This window comes from Podarcis gaigeae, assembly GCF_964106915.1.
Source record: "Podarcis gaigeae genome assembly, chromosome: 4".
NCBI lineage: Eukaryota > Metazoa > Chordata > Lepidosauria > Squamata > Lacertidae > Podarcis > Podarcis gaigeae.
Window position 1 is genome coordinate 97,956,731 of NC_139677.1, and position 27,772 is coordinate 97,984,502.

Sequence of the window (27,772 nt, forward strand, 5' to 3'; positions counted from 1 at the left end):
TACTCGGCGCGGGAGGGAGGGAAGGAAAAGAAAAGGGAGAGGACGGTGGCCGGCGGGGCTCAGCCGGCGCCGGAAAGCGAAATAGCAAGACCATCATGGCGGCGCACCTGAAGAAACGGGTGTACGAAGAGTTCAGCAAAGTGGTCGTCCAGGTAACCGGCGAGGCCTTGGAAGTGGGGTGGGGAGGGAAGGGAAGGGGGATAGGGCGAAACCTGTAAAGCTTCTTCGTCTCCCATCTACGGCAAGGGCAATGTCGCGCAGTGGTTAGAGTGGCGGGCTTAGGGACCTGGGTTCAAATTCTCCCACTCACTGGGTGTGACCTCGGTGCGGGAAGGGAGGTAGCTGCTCTCGCCTCTCATCCTGACCCTACCTCACAGGGTTATTGTAAGGATTAAACTATGGCCTCTTAGAAGTGGGAGGGATATTTTCAGTGCATTTATTTTTCCTCTTGACCTTAATGTTTCTACGCGGGGCCTGTTGTTTGTTTGGTTGTAAGTCGATTTGGGTTACCCTGGGAAGGATGAAAAGTGGCTAACAAATTCATAATAATGATAATAATAATGATAATAATAATAATAATAATAGAATTTATTAATTTCGACCACAGACCAGTTCCAGCTCACATACAATATCAGGTAAGTCATAAAACATGATAGGGATACATTTGAGTTTACAATTGGGTTTACAATTGGGTATAACAGGGGCAATACAGATATAGCAGCAGTTAAAAATACATAAATTTTAATCACTAAAATATACAGGGGTACCTCAGCTTACAGATGCTTCAGGTTACAGACTCCGCTAACCCAGAAATAGTACCTCGGGTTAAGAACTTTGCTTCAGGATGAGAACAGAAATTGCGCGGCGGCAGCGGGAGGCCCCATTTAGCTAAAGTGGTGCTTCAGGTTAAGAACGGACCTCTGGAATGAATTAAGTTCTTAGCCCAAGATACCACTGTAACCCAAAATTGTCATTTAAGGCCTTAGTCATTATGGTAGCACAGCTTGTTCCCTAAGTTTTATGGCAGTCGCACAGAATTTGGCCTATTAATAATAATAATTAAATGAGGGTGATAGAGAACTGTGCATGTAGAGAAAGGCACTCTTGGTAGGTTGCAGGTTCATTACGCTTGCTTACAATTTGCCAGCTGATTTCTTGGGAGTTGTGTGATGAGCAGAAAACCTGCAGGCAAAATGATGCTTTTCTGGTAATCACCTCTGTCTGCATGTTGGGAAAGCTTTATCTGTTGGATTTCTGCCTGGCAAATGATTTGAGAGCTCATTAAGAAGTGAAATCGGATCTCTCCTCCAAGTTTTGGAATGTGACACTGTAACATTTGGCATTCAGGTTTTTTTTAAAAAAACCTCTTGTTTTGAGAACTACCTTTGAAAGGCAGCAGTCCTTCTCTGTGGCAGCTCCCCATTCCCCAATTTATTTACCGTATTTTTTGCTCTATAAGACTCACTTTTCCCCTCCTAAAAAGTAAGGGGAAATGTGTGTGCGTCTTATGGAGCGAATGCAGGCTGCACAGCTATCCCAGAAGCCAGAATAGCAAGAGGGATTGCTGCTTTCACTGCGCCGCGATCCCTCTTGCTGTTCTGGCTTCTGAGATTCAGAATATTTTTTTCTTGTTTTCCTCCTCCAAAAACTAGGTGCGCCTTATGGTCTGGTGCATCTTATAGAGCGAAAAATACGGTGATGCTCTTCCCAGAGGGGTTCACCTGATGCCAGCCTTGTCATTGTTTCAGTACCAGGCAAAGGTAGGGTTAGTGAAAAGTGAAAATTGAGACAGGTGTGTTGTATTTTTATCGTAAGCCACTTTGGGACTCTTAGTGGGCAGTAAAGTACAAATCTAATGAATATAACCCTTTTCCACAGTTCCCCCAATTTGGTAAGCTCCTAAAGGCTCCTAGGATGTTGTAGACAAGTGAAATAGCGTGAAGCTATAATAACAGCAATAAGGAAGTTACTCTGGAACAGCTTATGGAGAACAAGTTAATACTGCCGCTCTTGTTTTTTCATGTGTGACTGCTGCCTAACACAGCGTTCATATTTCAGCAACAGCAGCATGAGGAAATTTCAGCGAAGAAACTCCGACTGACCAAACCAAGTAAGTCGGCCGCACTCCATGTGGATCTGTGCAAGGCAACTTCACCAGCGGACGCTTTGCAGTACCTCCTTCAGTTTGCTCGGAAGCCAGTGGAAGCCGAAAGTGTGGAAGGAGTGGTCAGAATCTTGCTGGAGCATTATTACAAGGTGGGTGGGCCACGTGGCGGTATCTCACGGTATCGCAAGGTGTCTTGGGAGCAAAAATCAGTCGATTTCTTGGGATTTTAAGAACGAAAATATAATGGTAAGAAGTTGAAATTTGGGGAGTATTGTTTGCTACTGCACAGGTGACGGTGGTGTTGGTTTCTGCTTCCTTCACTGAGCAGCGAAGTGCTTGTCACAAGACAATGTTTACATTCCACAGTCAAGTGCTGTTGGGTTTTCTCACGGGAAAGGAGACTGGATGTGACGTACACTGGTTTCCTGTTTTCACTGTGCTTTGCAGTTCTGTGTTGTTCTCTCCGTGCTTTAGAGGAGAGAGGGTGCTTTTCTCTGCTCCGGCAGAGGCAAGATGTTTTTCTGTAATCTACCAGCTTTGAAGTGTAAATAAAGCAATATAGAGTATGTGCACGTACTCCTCATCCTTCCGCTGTGCACGGGACACTGCTCATCACCAAAGTCTACTTTTATGTAAATTCTGTGATGGATACTGCACACCCAGATAGAGTTGGTTTGTGAAGGCTTTAGTCCTCCTTTTTCTCTTATTGTCATCCTAGGAGAACGATCCTTCTGTGAGGTTGAAGGTTGCTTCCTTGCTGGGTTTGCTGACAAAGACTCCAGGCTTTTCTCCTGACTGCATTCTGGACGATGCCATCAACACACTCCAAAATGAGAGTAGGTGATATTTTTCAAACGGAGTCTGGTGAGGTGTACGAATTCTTCCAGATTTCACTTTGTTGGGGGTGAGGGTTGTCGTACGTGCACACTGCTTTCATATCGTTGCATGAAACTGCTTTAGATTGAGTCACATTATAGGTATCTGCCTAGACCAGGGATAACCGGTGGTTATGGCCTCACCATATTAATTGGACAACCTTCCAGCCTCTCCACCCAGGGATGGGGAGAGTTTTAGACAAAAGCATTTGGAGGGCACCTCATTGATTAGCCCTGAATCTTGTTTGAAAAATGGTTTGGTTTGCACATCATTACCAAGGTTTAGTGTGAATGTGTGAGGATGCGGGCTTCAGGAGAGGAGATTGCAGATGCCAGACTGCTCCCTAGTCCTGCTGCTACTGTGCTGAGCTAAGTCATGGCTTGGCATAGTGTTTGGCTGAACCTGGACTCGTGGTTTAGCTCTCTCCAGGCTTGTAGCAAGCTTGCAACCAAGGTTTGCCCTGTCACTTATAAAACTGACCGACTGGTACAGAAAAGTGGCAGGACGTACAATCATACCTCAGGTTGCAAACGCTGCGGGTTGTGCGCTTTTGGGTTACAGACTGCGCTGAACCCGGAAGTACCGGAACGGGTTACTTCCAGGCTTCGGCGCTCGCACATGCGCAGAACCACCAAATCACATCATGTGCATGCGCAGACACAGCGCTGCGAGTTGCGAACATGCCTCCTGCACAGATCACGTTTGCAACCTGAGGTATGACTACCGTAAAAAAGTGTAAGAAACAGAATCGCTGGCGTTTCTCCTTTTGGCAGAGCAGATGGAAAGACTAGAAGATAAAATGCCTGTGTGATATTTCAGAATGATGTTTGGAAATTCAAGTGAAGAGTTAAAATGATTAAATCAGTTGGTTACCTGCTTAGATTCAACGTAGTTGCTGGGCCATGTGCCTCCAGACCCAAGACATGAGTGAATGCAAGACGAAATAATGACTTTCTTTTAAAAAAACTGTTGTTTTTAAGAGTCCCACCAAGTTCTTGCTCAGCTTCTGGATACCTTGTTGGTGATTGGAAAGAAGCTCCAAGAAAGCCCTGCGGTGAGGATGCGCCTGGTGGATGTTGCCTGCAAGGTAATTTGAACTATTAAGTATTGAAATATTTTTAGGTGGAGCGAAGCTTCCTTCAGCCTGAGAGCTGCATTTCCCCTTCGGGGGTGGTGAGCAGGCTAGAGGCAAAAGCTGCACAGAGCACTGGATGCAACTCTTACAGTCGGCTACATTCCAGCCAGGCAAAAGTCAGAGGCTCTACATAGCACCCACCCAACACCCCTTTCCGTCCATGCAGCCAAGAGGCATTATTACAGTTCAAGGACACTTGCAGGCAGGCAAAAAATAGGGCCTAGAGCAATGTAGGGGAGGGAGCATGACCTGAGATGGAAAAGTGGCTTGGGTAGACTTTTTTATTTTTTAAAATAATAATAATAATAATAATAATAATAATAATAATAATAATAATAATAATAATAATATTTTTCTATTCATTTTCTTGCACAGCCATACAACCTCTGGCACACAAAAAATGTTCCAAAGATAACAAAATCTAAGTAAAGCCAACCCACAAACAATAAACCAGACAGTGTATATATAGATTCACAAGTCTGCATCGTTATTCTCCCGAGGGTATGTCCCCTTTGAACAAATGCAACTTAAATGTTGCATAATCCAGATATTTTTAAAGACCATTGGAACAGATTTAACAGTATTTTTTAAAATTGGTCTGCATTATGAAATCTGCCAAAAATATATCTTTTTCCTTCTCCCTATCCCCTGTGACTGAACGTAACCTTTGCATCAATTTCTCAGTTAATGTGATTTCTCAGGCTTCGCTGTGCTATTTTACTATGCTTAACCATTGAAAGATTTTTGCTAGTACAGTGGTGCCTCGCAAGACGAAATTAATCCGTTCCGTGAGGCTCTTCGTATAACGGTTTTTTCGTCTTGCGAAGCAAGCCCATTGACAGCGGATTAGCGGCTTTTAGTGGATCAGCTGATAAGCGGCTTAGCGGTTTAGGAAAAGGGGGGAAAACCCGCAGGAACTCGCAAGACATTTCGTCTTGCGAAGCAAGCCCATAGGGAAATTTGTTTTGCGAAGCGCCTCCAAAACGGAAAACCCTTTCGTCTAGCGGGTTTTCCGTCTTGCGAGGCGTTCGTCTTGCGGGGCACCACTGTATATAGCTGCTGAGATTTATTTATTTTTAATGTAAGATGCCCTCGTTTTCTGCTGGATGTGTATGGAGATTTAATAAAGCCAACCCAGTTGGTTTTTTGACTCACCGCCCCCAATTATTGCTGAGATTTCATTAAAAACCCTCTTCCCTAAATTTGGCAACATGCTTAAAATTCCACTTCTTATAAGCCCTACGTCCCCAAGAGTGTTGCATCCCCAAACAAACAGGTCCATTAAAAAAAAACCCAACAAGAACCTAACCTGAGGTTCCTCCGGTGAAGACAAAATGTCAGGAGAAGTTTGGGCTAATCTTTTCATTCATTTACTTCTTCCTTATTCCTCAGCATCTGACTGATTCCTCCCACGGGGTAAGGACCAAGTGCCTCCTCCTGATTGGCTACCTTGGGACTGTGGAAAAAGGCACCTCGAAAGAAGTCGAAGGCCAGCCTCCCAAAGACGTCCAGAAGATCATCGGGGATCACTTCAGTGACCAGGATCCTCGGGTTAGAACTGCGGCTATAAAAGCAATGGTAAGTGTCAGGAGCGTTGAGTTCCGCTTCCCTTAAATCAAAATCCTCCTTGAGTGTGGGGTGTGCATTGGAGGCTAGCCGGTGTTTCTGGGGTGAATTTAGCCACCATGGGGACTGCGAGTGGCCAGCAGGCATAGCCATGGGATGGCAGTCGTCCCCCTTTCAAGAATTGGCCTGCCTTCCTGTCTCTTACTCCCTTTCTTGGGTAGCCTTCCATGAAAAAGAAGGTGCTGACCAGGAAGTTGTCAGAGGGATTACCGTATTTTTCGCTCCATAAGACGCACTTCCCCCCTCCTAAAAAGTAAGGGGAAATGTGTGTGCGTCTTATGGAGCGAATGCAGGCGGGAGGCTCTGCTCAGCGCTCCCTTTAACGAGCCACGTGGATCGTGGTGTGCTCCGCGTGGCTCTTTAAAGGGAGCGTGGCTCTTGGAGGCTTTTCCCCGAGGAGGGAGAAGGGACTGATGGGCTGCCCTTCTCCCTCCTCGGGGAAAAGCCCCCAAGAGTCACACACACGCTCTGCGCAGCTCTTTAAAGGGAGCGCTGAGCAGAGCCTCCTGCCTGCATTCGCATCTGGGACGCATACAGGCTCTGCTGAGCGCTCCCTTTAACGAGCCACGTGGATCGTGTGTGCGGCTCTTGGGGGCTTTTCCGCGAGGTGGGAGAAGGGACTGACGGGCTGCCCTCTGTCCCTTCCCCCACCTCCCAGAAAAGCCAGCAAGAGCCACTGCCAGGCTCTGCTCAGCGCTCCCTTGTAAGGGCTCCCTTTTGTCCCTCGTCCCGCTTTGCTGGGCAGCCAGCAGAAGAGGCACTGCACAGCTATCACTCTTGCTCTGCTGGCTTTTCAACGAAGCAGGAGGAGGGAAGGAAGGGTTTAAAGCAAGAAAAGCGAGAGCCGCTTGCATGCTCTGCGCAGAATATTTTTTTTCTTGCTTTCCCCCTCTAAAACCTTGTTGTTTAGTTGTTTAGTCGTGTCCGACTCTTCCTGACCCCCTGGAGCAGAGCACGCCAGGCACTCCTGTCTTCCACTGCCTCCCGTAGTTTGGCCAAACTCATGCTGGCAGCTTCGAGAACGCTGTCCAACCATCTCGTCCTCTGTCGTCCCCTTCTCCTTGTGCCCGCCATCTTTCCCAACATCAGGGTCTTTTCCAGGGAGTCTTCTCTTCTCATGAGGTGGCCAAAGTCTTGGAGCCTCAGCTTCAGGATCTGTCCTTCCAGTGAGCCCTCAGGGCTGATTTCCTTCAGAATGGATCGGTTTGATCTTCTTGCAGTCCATGGGACTCTCAAGAGTCTCCTCCAGCACCAGAATTCAAAAGCATCAATTCTTCGGTGATCAGCCTTCTTCATGGTCCAGCTTTCACTTCCATACATCACTACTGGGAAAACCATAGCTTTTACTATATGGAGCTTTGTTGGCAAGGTGATGTCTCTACTTTTTAAGATGCTGTCTGGGTTTGTCATTGCTTTTCTCCCAAGAAGCAGGCGTCTTTAAATTTCATGGCTGCTGTCACCATCTGCAGTGATCATGAAGCCCAAGAAAGTAAAATCTATCACTGCCTCCATTTCTTCCCCTTCCATTTGCCAGGAGGTGATGGGACCAGTGGCCATGATCCTAGTTTGTTTTTTTTGATGTTGAGCTTCAGACCATATTTTGCACTCTCCTCTTTCACCCTCATTAAAAGGTTATTTAATTCCTCCTCACTTTCTGCCATCAAGGTTGTGTCATCTGCATATCTGAGGTTGTTGATATAAAAACTCTAAAAACTAGGTGCGTCTTATGGAGCGAAAAATACGGTATAACAGGGGTCAGCAACCTGCCGCCCATGGGCCACAAGCGGCCCACGGGGGTCATTTAAATGGCCCACAAGCTGCCCCCGAACCAAGCCGCTCGCTCGGCGAGTCCCTGCATGCTGCGCTAAACCGGCAGAGTGGGGACTCACTTCTGCGGCGCCAGAAGTCGCGTCTGCGCAGACGCGATCCAGCCCACGGAGCAATCTCCGCGGAGTGAACTGGCCCAGGCAAGGTAAACCTTGCTGACCCCTGGATTATAATATTAAATTGGTTCTCTTTGAGTGATAAGGAGAAGGTGTGGCCAAATCCTGGTGATGGAGTCCTGACAGTTAACACCCATCCAGTCATCATAGGAAAGGATGACCAAGCAGCAACCTTGCACATGTGGCCTGAGTTCGAGTCCTGCAGTGTTTAATGGGTCTGACTCCCGGGGAAAAGTGGACTTAGGAGTGTAGCCTTAAGCACATAATGGACTCAGTTGCAGGATTTGGATGTTTGAGACAGAGCTCGTAGCAAAGGTGGAAAATAATCTTGTAAGGTTATCTCTGCAACACAATTTATTTATTTTTTATCAGTCTCCGGTGCTGATGCCCTTAATAGCTAAACTCCAGTAGCAAATCCTTTAAGGACCTGCTCCTCTTGTGATCTTTCCCACCCATCCATTTAAAAAAAAATAATGTTTTGTTTTGGGTACTATAATCACATTTTTTTTTTTGTTTTTTCTTACAGTTGCAGCTGCATGAAAGGGGATTAAAGTTGCAGCAAACCATTTATAGCCAGGTAATTACTGTGTTCTATGTGCTTAGTGAGGGGCCCTACCGTTAAGCTGGGCTGTGGAGGATGGCTGTGTTGCAAGTCTCGCTTCAGGATATTTTCGTTTCTTAAATTTTTAAATTGTGGCCAGTGCAGGCCCAGCATGAGCACCCAACGTGTTGGGGCAAATGCCAGGAGCCCTGGAGGGCGCACTGCAATTGAAGTTAACTTCTTCTTCTCCTCCTTCCTTTATTTTTAAACCATTCCCATTCTTTTAATAGCCTTCGGCCTGGGTGCCATGCGTGCTCCTCCAGGATTCTTTCTTATTTATTTATTTATTTATTTATTTATGTTGCAATAAACATATGAAATCTTTACATATACATATACATTTATAATACTTATACAGTGGAACCTCGGCTTGCGAACGTGATCCATGCTGGAAGCACGTTCTCAACCCGCAGCGCTGCGTCTGTGCATGCGTGGGTCACAATTTGGCGCTTCTGCGCATGTGCAAAGCTCAATTTAGTGTTTCTGCACATGCACGAGCGCCGAAACCCAGAAGTAACCCGTTCCGGTACTTCTGGGTTTGGTGCGGTGCACAACCCGGAATCGCGTAACCTGAAGTGTCTGTAACCCGAAGTACCACTGTACATTATACAGTGGTACCTCGGGTTACATACGCTTCAGGTTACAGACTCCGCTAACCCAGGAATAGTACCTCGGGTTAAGAACTTTGCTTCAGGATGAGAACAGAAATCATGCTCCGGCGGCACAGCAGCAGCAGCAGGCCCCAATAGCTAAAGTGGTGCATCAGGTTAAGAACAGTTTCAGGTTAAGTACGGACCTCTGGAACAAATTAAGTACTTAACCCAAGGTACCACTGTATTTGTAAATTCACATTTTCACATTTCATTATGTGCCAACATTTATCCATTTCTTATTTCTTGCCCTGTGTCTTCTCTCCACCCGTGCGTGACTTCCTTGTTATAATAATAACAAGGAAGCTCCTTCAGGATTCTTTATCCAGCGCTTGGGCATCCCTGCTTGTGCGTTTTCTAAAATTAAAGCCGACTGCTGACCCTTTGCAAAAATTACACAATCTGTGCTCTCTAATGACTGCATCAGATTTGCAATCCTCTCCCTGCCACCAAGCAATGGAAAAAAATATTGTGAAATGCAGCGTCCACTGGCTTAGTGCTTGTTTGTTTTGAAACAGGAGAGCTGCTGGGTGTGAGCAAATTGATCATCTTGGGACATCAAGCCCAAAATAGCAAGCTAGCCAACATTATTACCCAGATGATGAAAAGTTTGTCTTCCCCCTGGTGACAAACAAGAATCTAAGTTTTAAGCAGTGCAGGGGGTGGGGCAGCCATTAATAACGATCATTGCATGATCCTTCCATCCCTCTTTCCCTGCTCGGGAGTTTAGCTCAGCATATCTTACGTTTTTACTCCCAACAACCCTGTATGCAAGGCCCTGGCATTATAATTTCGTTTAAAAGTAAGCGGAAAAGATTTTAACCTCCTTTTCTGACTTCCCACCCACAAAGTGAATGGCCATTCTCCTTTTATGCTACTGAATTGCGTATTCAGTAGCATAAAAGCGTATTCAGCTTCCACTCTGAAGAACGCCAAAATTGGTGGGGGGGTTTTCCAGAGTAGTTTGTGGAGACTAAAAAAAATCCTGTACATTGGTACCTCAGGTTAAGGACGTAATTCGTTCCGGAGGTCCGTTCTTAACCTGAAACTGTTCTTCACCTGAGGTACCACTTTAGCTAATGGGGCCTGCTGCTGCTGCACTGCCAGAGCACGATTTCTGTTCTCATCCTGAAGCAAAGTTCTTAACCTGAAGCACTATTTCTGGGTTAGCGGAGTCTGTAACCTGAAGCGTATGTAACCTGAGGTACCACTGTACAGTCTTTAGGCTCCCAGTCCCTGCTATACTGGTTTGGAGTTGAACAGAGTCCTTATTCACGTCACACTTAGTTAAATTATGGAACTCACTCCCATAGAAGGCAGTAATGGCCATCAATTTGGATGGCTTTAAAGAGGATCAGACGAATTCGTGGAGGAAAGGGCTATTGCTGCGTCCAGCTGTGGAGGCAGCAATGCTTCTGATTACCAATTAATAGGAAACAGGAGGGGAGAGTGGTCCTGTGTTCAAATCCTGATCCCTTGTTTCCCACAGGAATCTTGTTGGCCACTGTGAGAACAGGATGCTGGACTAGATGGTCCTTTGGCCTGATCCAGCAGGTTCTAATGAAGTTCCTGTGTTCATCAGGGACTCAGGTTTCTTTTTACAGTGGTACCTTGTTTCTCAAACGTAATCTGTTCCAGAAGTCTGTTCCAAAACCAAAAGTTTTCCCAAACCAAGGCACAATTTCCCATAGAAAGTACAGTGGACGCTTGGGTTTGCAAACGTGATCTGTGCGGGATGCATGTTCACAACCCGCAGCGGTGCGTTTGCGTGCTCGCGGGTTGCAATTCGGTGCTTCTGCGCATGTGCAAAGTGTGATTTAGTGCTTCTGTGCATGTGCGACCGCTGAAACCCGGAAGTAACCCGTTCCGGTACTTCTGGGTTTTGGCAGTCCATAACCCAAAAAAACACAACCTCAAGTGTCTGTAACCCGAGGTATGACTGTAATGCACAATGGATTAATCTGTTTCAGACTTTTATTAAAAAAAAAACCTCAAACAGCAATTTAACATGAATTTTACTATCTAACAAGACCACTGATCCATAAAATGAAAGCAATAAAGAATGTACTGCAGTCACACAATCCATCCATCAGTAGCTGAACTAGGTTCCACACAGTCACAAAAACAAAAATGCAAAATAAATAGCAAAAACAGCCAGACCTCAGCATAACACTCAAAATGGAAGTGTAGCACTCAAATCAGAAGCGTAACACTCAAAACGGAGCATGTTCGGCTTCTGAAAAAGGATTGCAGACCAGAACACTTACTTCTAGGTTTGCAGTGTTTGGGTTCCAAGTTCTTGAGTACCAAGGCGTTTGAAAACCAAGGTACCACTGTACTTTTTAATTTGCTAGTTCCTCCAGTTCGTATCCCACAGATTACAAAACTTCTTAAAAGAAACGAAGGGTAGCATGCAATATAAGTATTGGTGGTTGATAGTAGCTGACTTGAGATCTTCTTTTTCAGGCATGCAAACTCTTAACCGACGACTACGAACAGGTCCGCAGTGCTGCGGTTCAGCTTACTTGGGTCCTCAGTCAGCTTTATCCAGAAAGGTATGCATGGAATACCTGGCAGTCCTAAATGAAGGGCTGGGGTTCAGTAATGACCAGTCTTGTAAAGTTAAAAGGCTGCAAAGTTTTCATTTGCCTGAGTTTCCATGCTGTGTGGGCATGGGTCAGAGAGCGAGAGAGAGAGTTGTCCTGCAGTTAATCAAACAAACCGTGACTTGTTTCTCCAAGGTCGGTTTTGTTTTCCTGCTGCTCTTTGCCTCAAGCTCCTTTTAAGCATTTTCAGTCGGCATCTTGAGTAAGGTAGCAAAACAAACCATGGTTAAGGGAGTGTTCTGGGGTTGCATGTGTTGTCAAACCACAGTTGAAAGAAACCAAGGTTTGTAATCCAGCACCAAACCATAGCAACAGGTTGTGGTTTGTTGGCAGTAAATAAACCATAGTTAAACCACTGGGCAGAATGAGGACGCTCAAATAATGGTTTAATAAACTGTGGCTAAGCATAATGTATAAACCAGGCATATGGTATATGAAGCTTAACTAAATGTTATGAAAACCATGGTTTGTTCAAAAGCTTTATTTAAAAGTACATTGGCTGTGGGGTTTTTTCCAGCTTGGAGTCCTGGTTACTTGGTGTTCACTTAATGAAACATGCCTTTTATTTATGCAAGCTGAATTGGGCGAGTGTGTTGGGTAGGATTCCCCATCCCTCTCTCCATTCACAACATTTGCAGGGAAAGATATAGAAGATTTAACTCTCAGCCAACCCGGCAGGTGAGAACAAGCCTAGATATGATACATTGATACAGCACCTTGTCTCTCTTTCTCTTCCTCCCCACCTCTTCAGCATTGTCCCAATCCCTTCCTCCAACGAAGAAATCCGCCTAGTGGATGATGCATTCGGGAAGATTTGTCACATGGTCAGTGATGGCTCCTGGGTGGTGAGAGTACAAGCTGCTAAACTCTTGGTGAGTGCCTGTGCCCTCGTGTCATCTCCTTACGCTGTTGGAAAAGAGAGCAAGCTGTCCGTCAGAACATGAAATGCTAGTGGTTTGTGAAACCTCTGGAACATAAGAAGAGCCCAGCTTCTGGATCAGGCCAAAGGCCTGCTTGGTCTAGCACCCTATTCTCACAGTTAGGGAAGCCCTCAAGCAAAACCTGACCACAACAGCACACCCTGCCCTCATGAAATTCCTAGCCACTGGTATTCAGAGGCATTCTGTCTCTGATTGTGTAGCAGGATTTCCCCAGCTTGGGTCTCCAGCTGTTTTGGGACTACAACTCCCATCAGCCCTAGCTAGCAGGGCCAGTGGTCAGGGATGATGGGAATTGTAGTCCCAAAACAGCTGGAGACCCAAGCTTGGGAAACTCTGGTGTAGAGCCTAGCCATCGTGACTGCTAGACATTAATAGCTTTATCCTCCATGAATTTGTCTGAATGCCTTTAAGAGAATAAGGAGAGCCTGCAGGATCAGGCCTTCAGAGGCATACTGCCCCCCCAGTGGTAGCAGCCACTGCCAACACGGTGCCCTCCAGACTTTTTGGACTACAACTCCCATCAGCCTGAGGTGGCAGCATGGCTGCACACGGCTGTTTTAAGGCTGTGTTGCCTGGGGCTGGTGGGGGTCTGAAACATCTGGAGGGCACCAGGTTGGGAAATGTTGCCCCAGATTTAGCTTGGGCCTCCTCCTCCTCTTTCTCCTCCTCCTGTAAATGGCTTTATATAGCCTCTCCCTAAAGCTCAGTTGGGTGGAGTCTGCATTGGCTACAACACTCCCCCACCCAAACCTGCCTTGATGAAGGAAAGAGTTCCTGATTCTGGTATAGCTTGAGTGGCAGTTTTTGGGTCATTTTGTGGGGTGGCTAATGCCAGGAAATATATTGGAGTAAAAAAAAGAAAAATTCAAAAAAGTGAAAAGAACCTAGAGATGGGAAGCAGAGAGTTCCCCTTCCCAAAACAACGACAACAATTTATTTCTTATACCCCGCCAGTATGACTGGGTTACCCCAGCCGCTCTGGGTGGCTTCCAACAAAATGCAGAGAGGGAGAAAAGGCGCACAAAACCTTAAAAGCTTCCCGAAACAAGGCTATGTGGGCCTGCCAATCAAATGGCAGTTTTCAACAGGGAATAAGAAAGGGGGGCTGTGTGTCACACAGTCTTTCCTCTGTGCCATGGCTAAAAAGTGAAACTGATTGCCAGTCGACTTGGGATGGACAGGCCGAAAGGACTTTGCGCACAAAGCAGAACAGGCTTAAGGAATTTCTTTGCCACAAGATGTGGTGACAGCCACTGGCTTGGAAGGCGACAAAACAGATTGGAGAAGGAGAAGGAGAGGTCTTTCAACAGCCATTAGCCCGACAGCTAAATAGACCCTCCTTCGGAAGCAGTGTATCTCTTATGCTGAGGACTAACAGCCAGGATTTTTATTTTACCAGTGCTTTGTTCAAAATCACCCTGTTGCTAACTTGCCTCTTTTCCCTCCTTCGTCCCAGGGCTCTATGCAGCAAGTTAGTTCTCACTTCTTAGAACAGACCCTGGACAAGAAGCTGATGTCAGACCTGAGGGTACAGAAACTTCTTTTATTTTATTTTTAATCCTTTCTGCTGTGCATCCTGTGTCCTAACCTCAGCATGCCGGAAAGTTGCACGACAGGTTCCTTTTTGATAGTTTTTGGATCCCTTCTGTGTCGGCAGGAGATCAGAAGCTGGCTTTCTGGCAGGTGGAAGCCAGTGAAATTTGAGCCTCGGCTGCATTTGCTCAGCCTTTGTCAGCTTGCAGTAAATCTCCCCCAGGCCATTCTAGTTTCTTTGGTGAAGGGTGCCCTGCACATCTTAAGTCACAGCAATTTGGCATGCAGAAACTGAACGCTGAACTAATGGCTTTGGATATTTGCAGAACTTTGGCAGCTGTTTCAAATGAGCGGCACAAGAAGGCACTGAAGATTCTGGATGCCTTGTGTGTTACTCTTGCTTCTGCTGTGGAGTTGTGTTGATGGCCTTGGGTGTGGACTTTATGTTACCATTCGTATAACCAACAACAACAAATTTAATTTTTTTGTTCCCTGCCCTCTGATTGGGTTGGCCTGGCCGCTCTGGGCGGCTTCCAGCAGAATATACAGAAACACAACAGAATGTCACACATTAAAAGCTTCCTGATATCTTGGCATTTGAATGTGCTGGCTCTAGTCGGGCATCTAGACAGTTAATGCATATATATATATATATATATATATATATATATATTTGCTTTCGTAGATTTTCACGGGTACAGGAATGCAGGTTTTGGTGTCCTCGGGTGTCTTCCCGTGTAAAAGTTGGGGTGTCTAGGCGACGTCTAGGAACGGTGTCTAGGAACTTCCTCTCTGCCCAGAACATTGGAGGCTAGACACCACACCCCCTCTACAGTATTTATAGGAACTCAAACATTGAGATCCCGCTCTGTTCCAGTAACAAGAAGCCGAAAGCACCAGCCTGAAGATGACGAGTGAGACCTCGTCGAAACGTCGCCTAGACACCCCAACTTTTACACGGGAAGACACCCGAGGACACCAAAACCTGCATATATATATATATATATATATATATAAAAATAATATAATAATGATTTATTATTTATACCCTGCCCATCTGGCTGGGTTTCCTCAGCCACTCTGGGCAACTTCCAACAAAATATTAAAATACAATAGTCTATTAAACATTAAAAGCTTCCCTAAACAGCGAGTGGCGCTGTGGTCTAAACCATCAAGCCTCTTGGGCTTGCTGATCAGAAGGTTGGTGGTTCAAATCCCCACGACGGGGTGAGCTCCATTGCTTTGTCCCAGCTCCTGCTAACCTAGCAGTTCGAAAGCATGCCAGTGCAAGTGGATAAATAGGTACCACTGCGGTGGGAAGGTAAATGGCATCCGTCACGGTGTCCCGTTGTGCCAAAAGCGGTTTAGTCATGCTGGCCACATGAACCGGAAAGCTGTCAGCAGATAAATGCCGGCTCCCTCGGCAGAAAGCAAGATGAGTGCTGCAACCCCATTGTCGCCTTTGACTGGACTTAACCGTCCAGGGGTCCTTTACCTTTATGTTATTGTTGAATGTAATCCATTCCGGAAGACCATTCGCCTTCCAAAATATTCAACAACCGAGGTGCAAGGAGCTTGGCTGCAAGTTCAGTTGAGAAAATTGAAAAACACGCAGCGAAAGCCATTCGACTTCCAAGGCGCGTTCAAAAACGGAAGCAGTTACTTCTGGGTTTTCGGTGTTCGAAAACCAAAATGTTCGGCTTCCGAGGCACTCAAAAACCGAGGTACCGCTGTGTAAGAAATTGTCTCTGCATACCATTTCTGGCATGTGACCTTTACGCTTTTTGCATCTGCAGCGGAAACGCACAGCCCATGAACGAGCCAAAGAGCTTTTCAGCTCCGGGGAGTTCTCAAGCGGCAGAAAATGGGGTGATGACGCTCCCAAAGAAGAAGTAGACACCGGAGCTGTGAACCTAATTGAGTCGGGTGCCTGTGGGGCGTTTGTCCATGGGCTGGAAGACGAGATGTACGGTGCGTGAAGGCTCTGCCGCCAATATCTCCCCTTAAAAAGATCCTTGCTGAATCAAACCGTTAGAAGGGGTGTATGTATGTGTGTATGGACTCCTTAAAGAGGACCTGGTTTCTCTTTCTTCCTTCCCCAGCAAAAATACGTAGGGGCAGCCCACACCGGATGCTCTAACCTTTTCTTTCTCTCGCTCTGCATTTCTCAGAGGTCCGCATTGCCGCAGTCGAGGCCCTCTGCATGCTGGCCCAGTCCTCGCCCTCTTTTGCAGAGAAGTGTCTCGACTTCCTGGTTGACATGTTCAACGACGAGATCGAGGAGGTGAGGCTCCAGTCCATCCATACCATGAGGAAGATCTCCAACAACATCACTCTCCGGGAGGACCAGCTGGACACCGTCCTCGGGGTCTTGGAGGCAAGTGTTCCCCCTCCCTTACCGATAGAGCTTTATTTGGTCCTCTTTTCGAGTTGTTCTCTACCTAGCTGTGGGGTTTTTTCTCCCTCTGTTGCTCCTCGTTCATGTTTTTCCATCACTTGCTGATAGGTTCACAGAGGGGCAGCTATTCTTCCCATAACTGTTGGATGAATTGGGAGCTAGCCATGGGCTTGTGCTCACCCTTCGCTCTTCTCATGCGTCAGTTCTCCCCCCTCTTCACTTATGGGTTGCCCGATTCTGCTGTCCTGCCAAATTGCGGCCAACCCTATCTTCTAAGTGCATGATTCCCAGGGACGTAGAAAGCTGCAAATTAGCTTCTGGGCCCAATTCAAACGGTTGGTTTTGACCTATAAAGTCTGAAATGGCTCAGGGCCACAATAACTCAAGGACCTCCTCTCCCCTAATAATAATAATAATAATTATCTGGGTGGCTTCCAACACAATATTAAAATACAATAACTAACCTATTAAACATTAAAAGCTTCCCTAAACAAGGCTGCCTTCAGATGTCTTCTAAAAGTCTGGTAGTTGTTTATCTCTTTGACATCTGGTGGGAGGGCGTTCCACAGGGCGGGTGCCACTACCGAGAAGGCCCTCTGCCTGGTTCCCTGGGGTAACTTGGCTTCTCGCAGCGAGGGGACAGCCAGAAGGCCCTCGGAGCTGGACCTCAGTGTCCAGGCAGAACGATGGGTGTGGAGACGCTCCTTCAGATATACTGGACCGAGGCCGTTTAGGGTTTTAAAAGGTCAGCGCCAACACTTTGAATTGTGCTCAGAAACGTACTGGGAGCCAGCGTAGGTCTTTCAGGACCGGTGTTATATGGTTTTGGTGGCCAAACCGCACTCTGCATTCATCATCTAAGCCCCTTCTTCATGTGCCTCCTTTGTGTGAGGTCCGGAGGGTCACAATACAAGAACGGGCTTTTTCTGCGGCAGCTCCCTGTTTGTAGAATGCTCTACCCATGGAGGTTCGCCTCGTGCCTTCATTATACTCCTTTAGGCGCCAGGCAAAACATTCCTCTTCAGCCAGGCCTTTTTGGATTCATTGTTTAAAACCTTTTAAATGTGTTTTTTTGGGGGGGAATTGTTTGTTTTGGTTTTAATGATTGCTTGTGTTTTAATCTTTTGTATTATTCTGTGAACCGCCCTGAGATCTTGAATGAAGGGCCGTATATAAAGTTAATAAATAAAATACAGTGGTACCTCTGGTTAAGAACTTAATTTGTTCTGGAGGACCGTTCTTAAGCTGAAACTATTCTTAACCTGATGAACCACTTTAGCTAATGGGGCCTCCCGCTGCCACAAAATTTATGTTCTCATCCTGAAGCAAAGTTCTTAATCTGAGGTACTATTTCTGGGTTAGCGGAGTCTGTAACCTAAAGCGTCTGTAACCTGAAGTGTCTGTAACCCGAGGTAAAAAGGTAAAGGGACCCCTGACCATTAGGTCCAGTCGTGACCGACTCTGGGATTGCGGCGCTCTTCTCGCTTTATTGGCCAAGGGAGCCGGCGTACAGCTTCCGGGTCATGTGGCCAGCACGACTAAGCCGCTTCTGGCGAACCAGAGCAGTGCACGGAAACGCCGTTTACTTTCCCGCCGGAGCGGTACCTATTTATCTACTTGCACTTTGAGGTACTTTCGAACTGCTAGGTTGGCAGAAGCAGGGACCGAGCAACGGGAGCTCACCCCGTCACAGGGATTCGAACCTCTGACCTTCTGATCAGCAAGTCCTAGGCACTGTGGCTTAACCCACAGCGCCACCCGCGTCTGTAACCCGAGGTACCACTATAATAAAAAACAAATCAGGCTTCTGGTCCACCTGGGCTCAGTACTGCCTGCCCAGACACGCAGTAGCTCTCCAGGGTTTTAGCACCTAAGATGCTGCCTTATACTCGCTCAAAGCAGCCCGCCACTCTGGGTGTTATGCACCGAACCTGCAAACAAGTGCCTCCAAGACCATCTGTAATATTCTGAGCCTTTTCGTGCTGCTTTTAGGATTCTTCCCGAGACATCCGGGAGGCTCTCCACGAGTTGCTGTGTTGCACCAATGTCTCAACGAAAGAAGGCATCCATCTTGCCCTGGTGGAGCTCCTGAAAAACCTCACCAAGTATCCTACCGATAGGGATTCCATCTGGAAGTAAGTGCCTCTTCCTTAGACCAGTGAACCCCCCTTCTGGTGTCCACATTCATTCATTCATTGAACTTGCTAGCCACTTTTTTCTTTACAAAAAGGAGCTCAAAGCAACTTAGAAAAAAGAGCACTTGCACGCCGGTCCTGCTCGTTATCCAAAAATTCACTTATCTGAACACAAAGAATTATACCCCAAACTCACAACATGCGTAGCTGATTCAGATATCCAAACAGCTGGAGTTTGCCCACTTTTTTGTTTGTGCTTTGAGTATAGTTAATGCCGTTCATTATTATTTATATGGCGGGTGTGCTGCTTTTGGTTTCTCCCCCATAAATGTTATGTTAGACGACATATTGATCATATGATCCCCCTTTTCCCCCCTTCTCTTATGATGTGTGTGTGTGTGTGTGTGTCGCTCTAAATCACTTGGACACTGTGGCAATCACACAGGGTCTCCGGATGTTTAACGGTCTATTGATCCCTGTGCCACCACTGGGCTCGCTTCCCCGCTGCCACCAACCCGTTACTCTCTGGTAAAACACTGAGTCCAGACAGTTGTTAAAAGTGAACCAAAAAAAAACCACACAAGTTTATTTTACAAACATTAACAAGTTTATGGTTTCTCAGATAATATTCCTGTCAGTATCTTAACTTTAGTTTCTTTACCAGCCTATACCTTCCTAATACTTTCTGACTGATTATCTCAACTTTTTGACTGACTCCTCTTAACAAATTCTCTCCCTCTCTCACACCAGACTAGCCCAACCCACAGACTTATCTTCTCTGTCTCGTCTAACTCCAGACTGTCTTCTCAACCACCCTAACTCTGACTCCTCCCCCAAAAAAACTGTGCTTAAAACCTTATACACAGTTAACTCTGCCCCTTGGGTTTCCCTTGGTTAGTCATTTTACAATTAGTTAACCCTTTCCTTATGAACCCGGTGTGATGTCACACACATAGGAGGGCAAACGCCACAGGCACCTTCTGGTGACAAGTGACTAGTAAGTTTCCTAAAAATTCTCAACCATCTTTGTGTTGGGGCTATTGTGAAAGGGAACCTCTGTATCTTTTAGATGTTCACCAGTTTGAATCTCTGTGTTATAGGTGCTTGAAGTTCCTGGGAGGCAGACATCCTACTTTGGTGCTTCCACTTGTTCCTGAACTTCTAGGGACCCATCCTTTCTTCGACACCCCAGAGCCTGACATGGATGACCCAGCTTGTATCCTCTTTTTTTTTGCTACCCCCCCTCCTTCCCTCTGAATAATGCTTGGCTGACCAGACCACACCAAGCCGTTGTTAAAGAACCATGGTTGTCACTAGACTGACAAACCAGAACTGGAAACCGTGGCTTGAATTAGGCTTGTAAACTATGGGGTTTGTGCTATGTTTAGGTCTGATATCTTAAATTATAGTTTGGGATCTTGTTGTTGTTTTTTTAAATGATATTTATTAGAAGTTTCAAAAATTACAGAGAAAGAAAAAAGAAGAAAGCAACAATAACAAAAGAAGATTTTCAAAGAATATATAACAATACTTTAAAAAGGGAAAAAAGAAAAAAAACATAAAAATCAATACAACAATAAAAACACAATATTCCATATCTTTATCTTTCATTAACTTGTTTCATCGACCTCCTCACACCTCCCTTTTTGTATTCTAGTTTAGTTATTTATTTCAGCAAATTCTTTCCATCCTCAATTATTATTTTTTAAATAGTTTGTCTTAACAGTCTAACCTATTAATTAACTCAACAAATCCTTTCCATCTTTCACTATATTCTGTCATTCAGTTTACCTTAGTTTATTTTAACCTTATCTTCCCAAAAATACCTTAAAACTTAAAACTTAATATTTATTTATACATAATTCCTTATAACATTTCTGCTAAAGCCAAATATTTTCATTCCAACATTTTTCCTAATACTCATTAATTTTACACTAATTCCCAAAATAATTTTTTAAAAGTTTTCTTCCAATCTTCCTCCAGCGTCTCTTCTTCCTGGTCTCGGGTTATGTCAGTCCTTACTGTCCATTCCATCTAGTCCATCAACTTGGTAATCTTATATCCGAGGCTCTTAAGTCTTTTCCATGTCCCTTCTGCAGGTCTTCTTCTTGTTTGTACTTGCACTTTACCTTGTCTTTTGTAGATCTCTTTCTTAATTTCTTTCCTTTCTCATTGAGGAGTAGGTCTCGGGGATGTTCCAACTCAAAAATATCTCCATCTCTCCTCAGCAGATCGGCCCATTCTCCACAGTCCCATTCCCCATAGTCAACAGTGTAATCCAGAAAATATTTAAAAGCATGTTTCAAAGTCCCTCCAAACTTAAGGGCCCCCACAGCTCCAGACCCCCCCTGGCCCACTTCAGATTCAGCCTTCAACAACAATAGCTTATGCTCCTGTAGGGCCTCGGGCCTCTCCATTAGTATTACTTGAGGTTCAACAGCAGCCTCCTCCATTATCTTCTGCGTTTGCAGTTGCTCTACCAAAACAGATTCCTGAGTTGGCTCCTGGATGGTTTCTGTATACATATTCACTGTTTGTCCAAAGTTTCTGACTGCAACAGTCATCAAATCCATCTTCTCATCCATCTGCTCCAACAAAGTGCTTGTCTTGCAAAAAGCAAGCACCAAAACTTCTTCCAAACACATTTTTGTTCAAGGTCACAGTCTGGTCCCACGATCCTAATCTCCACAGCTGTAAAATCCCCAAAATGACTCCAGCAACAATTTAACAAGCTCCCTCTAGAGGAGGCAATTTCTATTTGTATCCATCTTTTAAAAGCAGATCCAACAAAGAAGAATTACTTTCATTTTTCGGATTTTTTGTTTCTTTTAAATGCAAAAGGCAACATTGGAATCAATTTGTTTCTCTTCTTCAACTAACTGTCAGAAGATGTTCCATTCACAGTCAATGAACTTCACCAAAAATCTCCGTCTCTGACACCCCATTCCCAGATCTGAGACGGTGGAAATTTATCTTTCTTTACTCTCTCTCCTGCAGGCTTGAACAATCAAATTTCCCCTCTTTACTCCTGCTTCCAAGAGGGGTTTAGATGATCAAAACAGGAGGAATTAAAACCTTTGTGTACAACTTTCCAGACTTTGGCTTGCACGATTTTTGCTTCAGACTATTTACAAAAGCGGAAGGCGGACTGCCTGTTTAGAACCTTCCCGCTGAGTGCCAAATTAAAGTGTTTCTTAGCCCAATTTGCCGTTCTACTCACGGGTACTTGTTTAGAGTCCAATTGTCCCCAGGAAAAGTCAGCGCTCTCCGGCAACGGCTGTGCGGCTTCACTCCGTAAAAATAGCGGTCGATTCAAAACACCGCGTCGCTCACCCCACGTCGCTTCAGGTCCCCGAAAAAGGGGTTTCCTTGCGTGTAGGGGGGGCGCTCCTGGTGTCAGCCGAATCCCATGTTCCCAGGCTTCCTCTGCCTGGGATTTTAAAGGGTCTTCGCCTTTGCTGCCGTGGCAAGACCCAATTTTCACAGAGCGGGTTCCTCTGGATCAGAGGAATTCTGCCATTGCCGATGGCGCTAACCCGGAAGTCCTATAGTTTGGGATCTTGATTTTGGAGCACGGTATGGTTTGCTGCAAACCAGAAGCAGAAACCTGTTGTCTGCTATCTTCACAGAGAAAGGAAGGAGCATGAAAGTCCAATATTTGATACTGCTCATTCTCACAATGGCAAACCATGGTTAGCCATGACGTCAGAATTTGAATAACTTTTGATTTGGTTTTATAAACAGTGTCAAACAGCGACCTGTAGCTTCAGAACTCTTCAGAAGCTGGAGCACACTCTAATCAGCAGAGTAATTAACTCTTTGTGATGGAAGGGTGGGCAGAGGCATGAGTAAAGCATATTTTCAAGCAGTTTATTCAGCATTGGTAAAGATAAAGGGACCCCTGACCATTAGGTCCAGTTGTGGCTGACTCTGGGGTTGTGGCGCTCATTTCGTTTTATTGGCCGAGGGAGCTGGCGTACAGCTTCCGGGTCATGTGGCCAGCATGACTAAGCCGCTTCTGGTGAACCAGAGCAGCACACAGAAACGTCATTTACCTTCCCGCCGGAGCGGTACCTATTATCTACTTGCACATTGACGTGCTTTTGAACTTCTAGGTTGGCAGGAGCAGGGACCGAGCAACGGGAGTTCATCCCATCGCAGGGATTCGAACCGCTGCTCTTCTGATCGGCAAAGTCCTAGGCTCTGTAGTTTAACCCACAGCGCCACCTGCGTCCCTGATTCAGCATAGATCAAGACAAGGAAAACATGTCTGCTCTCCTTCATGTCTAAGAACAGGAAGCAGCAAGCAAAAGCTATACACAAATGGAAGTTCCCAGCAAACTGTGCTGGAATGTAAACAGACATGTGACATGCAACAATCCACATACCTGTTCCTCTTAGCTGAAACTGAACATCAATATCCTAACACTGGATTGGCGGCTCTGGGCCCCTGCTGCTCGCCGCCCTGTGCTCCTCAACCCTTGCTTCATTACCTGTGAGCGTTCCCTTTGCAGCTTCTCTCCACAGAGTTTCCCCCTGTGCGTCCAGTTGCTTTGGAATCCTGCTTTTCCCTTAACCTCTGGTGCAAACAGACATTGCGGTCCTGGTTCTCATTTTCAACGCTGCGAAATCGTGCCCAACCATGCCGGCGCTGTTTTCGGATCACACCTTTAGGCACTACGCTTACCTTCGTGACAGTCTCTCTCACCTCGTCCCCCCCTTGCGGGTAAGCCAGTCAGTGGTGTTAATGTGTCTCTGTGTTTTGTCTTTTGTTTCTGTTCCGCTTTCAGAGAATTAGCGCTCATAGGAAGATAAAGCAGGCTGCCACTCCAGGTCCAGACAGCTACAATACGCTGTGTAGTAGTAGTAGTAGTAGTAGTAGTAGTAGTAGTAATAATAATAATAATAAATAAATAATAATAAAAAAAACATTTTATTTATACCCCGCCCTCCCCAGCCAAAGCCGGGCTCAGGGCGGCTAACAAGCAATAATAAAAACAAGTTGAATGAATACAACTTAAAAACAAGATTAAAATACAACCTTAAAATATTGAAACATTAAAATATTAAAACGTAGCCTCATCGCAGGAGGAGAAAGGAAAAGAAAAAAGAAAAAGGGGGAGGGAATCAAATTGGCTCCAGCCCAAAGGCCAGGCGGAACAACTCTGTCTTACAGGCCCTGCGGAAAGAAATCAGATCCTGCAGGGCCCTGGTCTCATGAGGCAGAGCGTTCCACCAGGCTGGGGCCAGTGTTGAAAAGGCCCTGGCTCTGGTTGAAGCTAATCTAATTTCCTTAGGGCTCGGGACCACTAAGGTGTTGCTATTTATGGACCTTGAGGGTCTCCGTGGGGCATACCGGGAGAGGCGGTCCCGTAGGTACAAGGCTCCTAGTAGAACACCTTCAAATGTTTTGAACTACAACTCCCACCAGCAGCCATGCTTTGAGCTTGCGATTAGGCCTTGCTCTGGGTTCATAAAGCATTGGCCACCCTGGAGAGACAGGGACTTTTGTGGGGAAGCAGGGACCTTCAGTCTCAGCAAGACCTATCGGAGATGAGTTGCTGTACTCATTCAGCCTGACACTCCCAGGCAGGTCATGTTTTTGCTAATACAGTGGTGCCCCGCAAGACAAATGCCTCGCAAGACGGAAAACTCGCTAGACGAAAGAGTTTTCCGTTTTGGAGGTGCTTCGCAAAACGAATTTCCTATGGGCTTGCTTCGCAAGACGAAAATGTCTTGCGAGTTCCTGCGGGGGTTTTTTCCTCCCCCCCTTTTTCTAAGCCGCTTATCCGCTAAGCTGCTAAAAGCTGCTAAACCGCTAATAGCGCTAATCCGCTAAGCCGTCAATGGGCTTGCTTCGCAAGACGAAAAAACCGCTAAACGAAGAGACTCGCGGAACGGATTCTTTTTGTCTTGCGAGGCACCACTGTAAAGGGTTAGCTCCAAGTGGCTCAGTGTGGTTTGCTGCTGGCTCCCCTCCGACGCCACTATGGGTGAATTGTAAGATGCAACTGTACAGCTGTGAGAGTCGTGAGATGGGGAGTGAACTGTACCACTAGAGGCTGCAGTCACAGAGCGGCATTCAGCTGTGTTTTACTCAGAGACCTGTTGAAGCGAATGAACATGACTGCGTTAGGCCCGTTGATTTCAGTGTGTCTGAGTAAAACATAGCTTAATACCTAGAGCAGTGATGAGAGGGCTTTTGCTTTCCTGGTGAGTTTGGTAAGCACAGTGGGCTACATCATTCTTCTGCCAGTGATTGGGTAGATAGATAGATAAACTTTATTCACATTAGCCAACGGCCATGGCAACATAAAACAAGCAATATATACAAATAAAAAGACAACAATGGGTAAAAAGGGCAATCAAATGACCAAGATTATCGTTCAGATAGTGGCCCTTAATCTCATTGCACCCTCGATAAACCTATCAACCTTTGCTGTTGTCTGATCATTTTGATCTGATAAAAGAAAGAACAATGTGGCCTCAGATGGGCGGCCTGGGATGGTAAGTAAGAGTGGGGTAATGATCTCATTCCTCAGATCTTTATAAAGGGGACAGGACAGGAGAACATGAGCCACTGTTTCCAGATTGGCCAGTGACTGGGTGCCATCCGCTTTCTATAGGTGAGCTTCCACATGTCAGGGCCCGCTTGAAGGGGCAAATTCTACTGCAGGCACTCGTTTTCATGGGTCTTCTGGCTCTTGCTTTGCAGCAGTCCTTTTGGAAAAACAACAGCATGTCTTGAAGGTGGTCTTCATCTCTGATTGCTCCTTGGGAAGCAGTCACTGAAATGCCATCACTGAAGATGGATAGCAAAAGTGCAGAGGGGAGACAGAAGATTCCAAAGTGGAACGTGATCTGCTGAACTTAGCTACTCTTTCTCTCTTTGCTTAGTTGCCTGGGAAAAAGCTGGCGTCCTCACCTGTGTCTGCCGGCGTCGCCCTCCAGGAAGACCCTTCCCAGGAATTCCTACAGCAGAGCCTCGAAAGAGTTTTCAACCTTCAGCACCTAGACCCACAGGGCACCCAGGAGCTGCTTGAATTCACAATTCGGTAATAGTTTCTGAAAAACCAGGAGGCTGCGTTGACCCTTTGCCGATTTGAGGAGCCTTCAGGGATGCTGTGTGTGTGTGCTTTTCAGTTTCTGGGTTCCACAGGTTCCTTAAAATGTTGAACAGCGAACCTGTGCAGATATCCTTAGTCCTCTGGTACAACTCTTTCTCTTTACATTGCATAAATGTTAACTCTGGCGCAGGGTCTGAGAGTGGAATGAAACTTTGGCGGCAGGGAGCCCTCGATTCTGTTGGGTCATCGAGGGCTCTGTTTCCCCAACATGAGCTATGGTATCTATTATTTATTCTACAGTGGTACCTCTGGTTGCGAACGGAATCCATTCTGGAAGCCCGTTCACAACATGAAAAGAGTGCAACCTACAGTGGCGCGTCTGCTCACACGTGGGTTGCGATTCGCCGCTTCTGCGCATGATGTCATTTTGCACTTCTGCGCATGCGCGAGCGGCGAAACCCGGATGTAACCCTTTCTGTTACTTCCGGGTCACCACGGGACGTAACCTGAAAGAACGTAACATGAAGCGGACGTAACATGAGGTATGACTGTACAGTGGTACCTCAGGTTAAGTACTTAATTCGTTCTGGAGGTCCGTTCTTAACCTGAAACTGTTCTTAACCTGAAGCACCACTTTAGCTAATGGGGCCTCCTGCTGACGCCGCGCTGCCGGAGCACAATTTCTGTTCTCATCCTGAAGCAAAGTTCTTAACCTGAAGCACTATTTCTGGGTTAGTGCTGTAACCTGAAGCATATGTAACCTGAAGCGTATGTAACCCGAGGTACCACTGTATTTAAATTTATATCCTGCCCCTCCTCGCAACGGAGCCCAGGGCAGCAAGCAGTAAAAGCATTGAAGCCTTTTAAAAACAATCCCAACGCAGATGCAGGCCTGACCGCTTCAGACTTATTTATTTGGTTGTTGTGTTTATGGGATGCCTCGTCAAATAAATTCTCCGGGCACAGCATGCAGATACAAGCTTGTGACGGTAAAACCATGCTGCAATAAAACCCACAGTGAGCTCAAGAGGCAGTTGCAGGTGCTCGTTTTAAATCCTTTTAAAAATTAAACAATATTATACGGCTGCCCACAGGTATGTTTCAGAAGTAAGCAAAAACCACCGTGTTTGACAGTGGAACAGACTCCCACAAGAGGCGGTGGACTCTCCTTCCTTGGAGGTTTTTAAGCTGAGGTTGGGTGGCCATCTGTTGTGGATGATCTAGTGGAGATTCCTGCATTGAAAGGGGTTGGGCTAGATGACCCTTGGGGCCCCAACTCTACAATTCTGCAGTGTTGGCCACGCCCCGTGACATCCTTGCAGCCCTTGTTGACTCGCTTTTTATTCTCCTCCATTTATTCCTGGGAGCGTATAAGCAAAAGAGATGTCAGAGGTCATTAACTCAGAGCCAGTGTAGTGTAGAGGTTAAGAGCGGTGGGCTTGTAATCTGGTGAACCGGGTTCGCTTCCCCGCTCCTCCACATGCAGCTGCTGGGTGACCTTGGGCCAGTCACACTTCTCTGAAGTCTCTCAGCCCCACTCACCTCACAGAGTGTTTGTTGTGGGGGGAGGAGATTGTTGGCCGCTTTGAGACTCCTTCGGGTAGTGATAAAATGGGATATCAAATCCAAATCCAAACTCTTCACATTGTGTTAACCGCCTCTCAGTAAACAAAACAGGCTCCTCGCCACCCCATTAAACCAAGCATGTTTTTATCCCTCTTCCTCTTTGCTCTAGGGATCTCCAGAGGTTTGGAGAGCTCCAGTCCGACTTGGCTGGGGTGGCCGACTTCTCGGCCACTTACCTTCGATGCCAGCTGCTTCTCATTAAGGTAGGGCTTTCTCTGGAGCAACACCTGGTCCCCTTTCCTGAACTTTTCCAGTATGTTGTGGGGTGATGCCCATGCCGCTTAAAAATCTAGCAGACAGTGAACAACACGCAGGCAGTTCAAAGCCAGTCAAACCCTGTGTGTGTGTGTTCATGTGTTATTTCCTGCCCAAAGCCCAGAGACCCCCTGCTTTGCTCAGTGTGAAATTGCCAATTTGTACCTCCAGAGGAAGTCCAGGAAGTCACGGAAGATGTATTAGGTAAACAGAACTGGGATTCAGCACATTAGCTAGGAGCTGACTCGGCAGACTTTGGAGCTATGGCATTTG

At 46.2% G+C, this 27,772-nt stretch overlaps 1 protein-coding gene across 1 annotated transcript in view; it reads left to right on the forward strand.

The window, feature by feature from the left end:
- Positions 1-27,772, forward strand: part of INTS4 (integrator complex subunit 4) — a 38,131-nt gene continuing 10,359 nt past the window's right edge. Inside the window, exons 1-16 of the mRNA XM_083736315.1 lie at positions 1-152; positions 2,059-2,256; positions 2,826-2,943; positions 3,964-4,070; positions 5,511-5,696; positions 8,214-8,264; positions 11,405-11,493; positions 12,296-12,416; positions 13,942-14,013; positions 15,815-15,989; positions 16,190-16,395; positions 18,409-18,551; positions 19,652-19,767; positions 23,144-23,277; positions 25,449-25,606; positions 27,354-27,447. Coding sequence (XP_083592441.1) covers positions 96-152; positions 2,059-2,256; positions 2,826-2,943; positions 3,964-4,070; positions 5,511-5,696; positions 8,214-8,264; positions 11,405-11,493; positions 12,296-12,416; positions 13,942-14,013; positions 15,815-15,989; positions 16,190-16,395; positions 18,409-18,551; positions 19,652-19,767; positions 23,144-23,277; positions 25,449-25,606; positions 27,354-27,447 — 2,025 coding nt within the window. The 5' untranslated portion in view covers positions 1-95. The remainder of the gene's footprint in view (positions 153-2,058; positions 2,257-2,825; positions 2,944-3,963; positions 4,071-5,510; positions 5,697-8,213; positions 8,265-11,404; positions 11,494-12,295; positions 12,417-13,941; positions 14,014-15,814; positions 15,990-16,189; positions 16,396-18,408; positions 18,552-19,651; positions 19,768-23,143; positions 23,278-25,448; positions 25,607-27,353; positions 27,448-27,772) is intronic.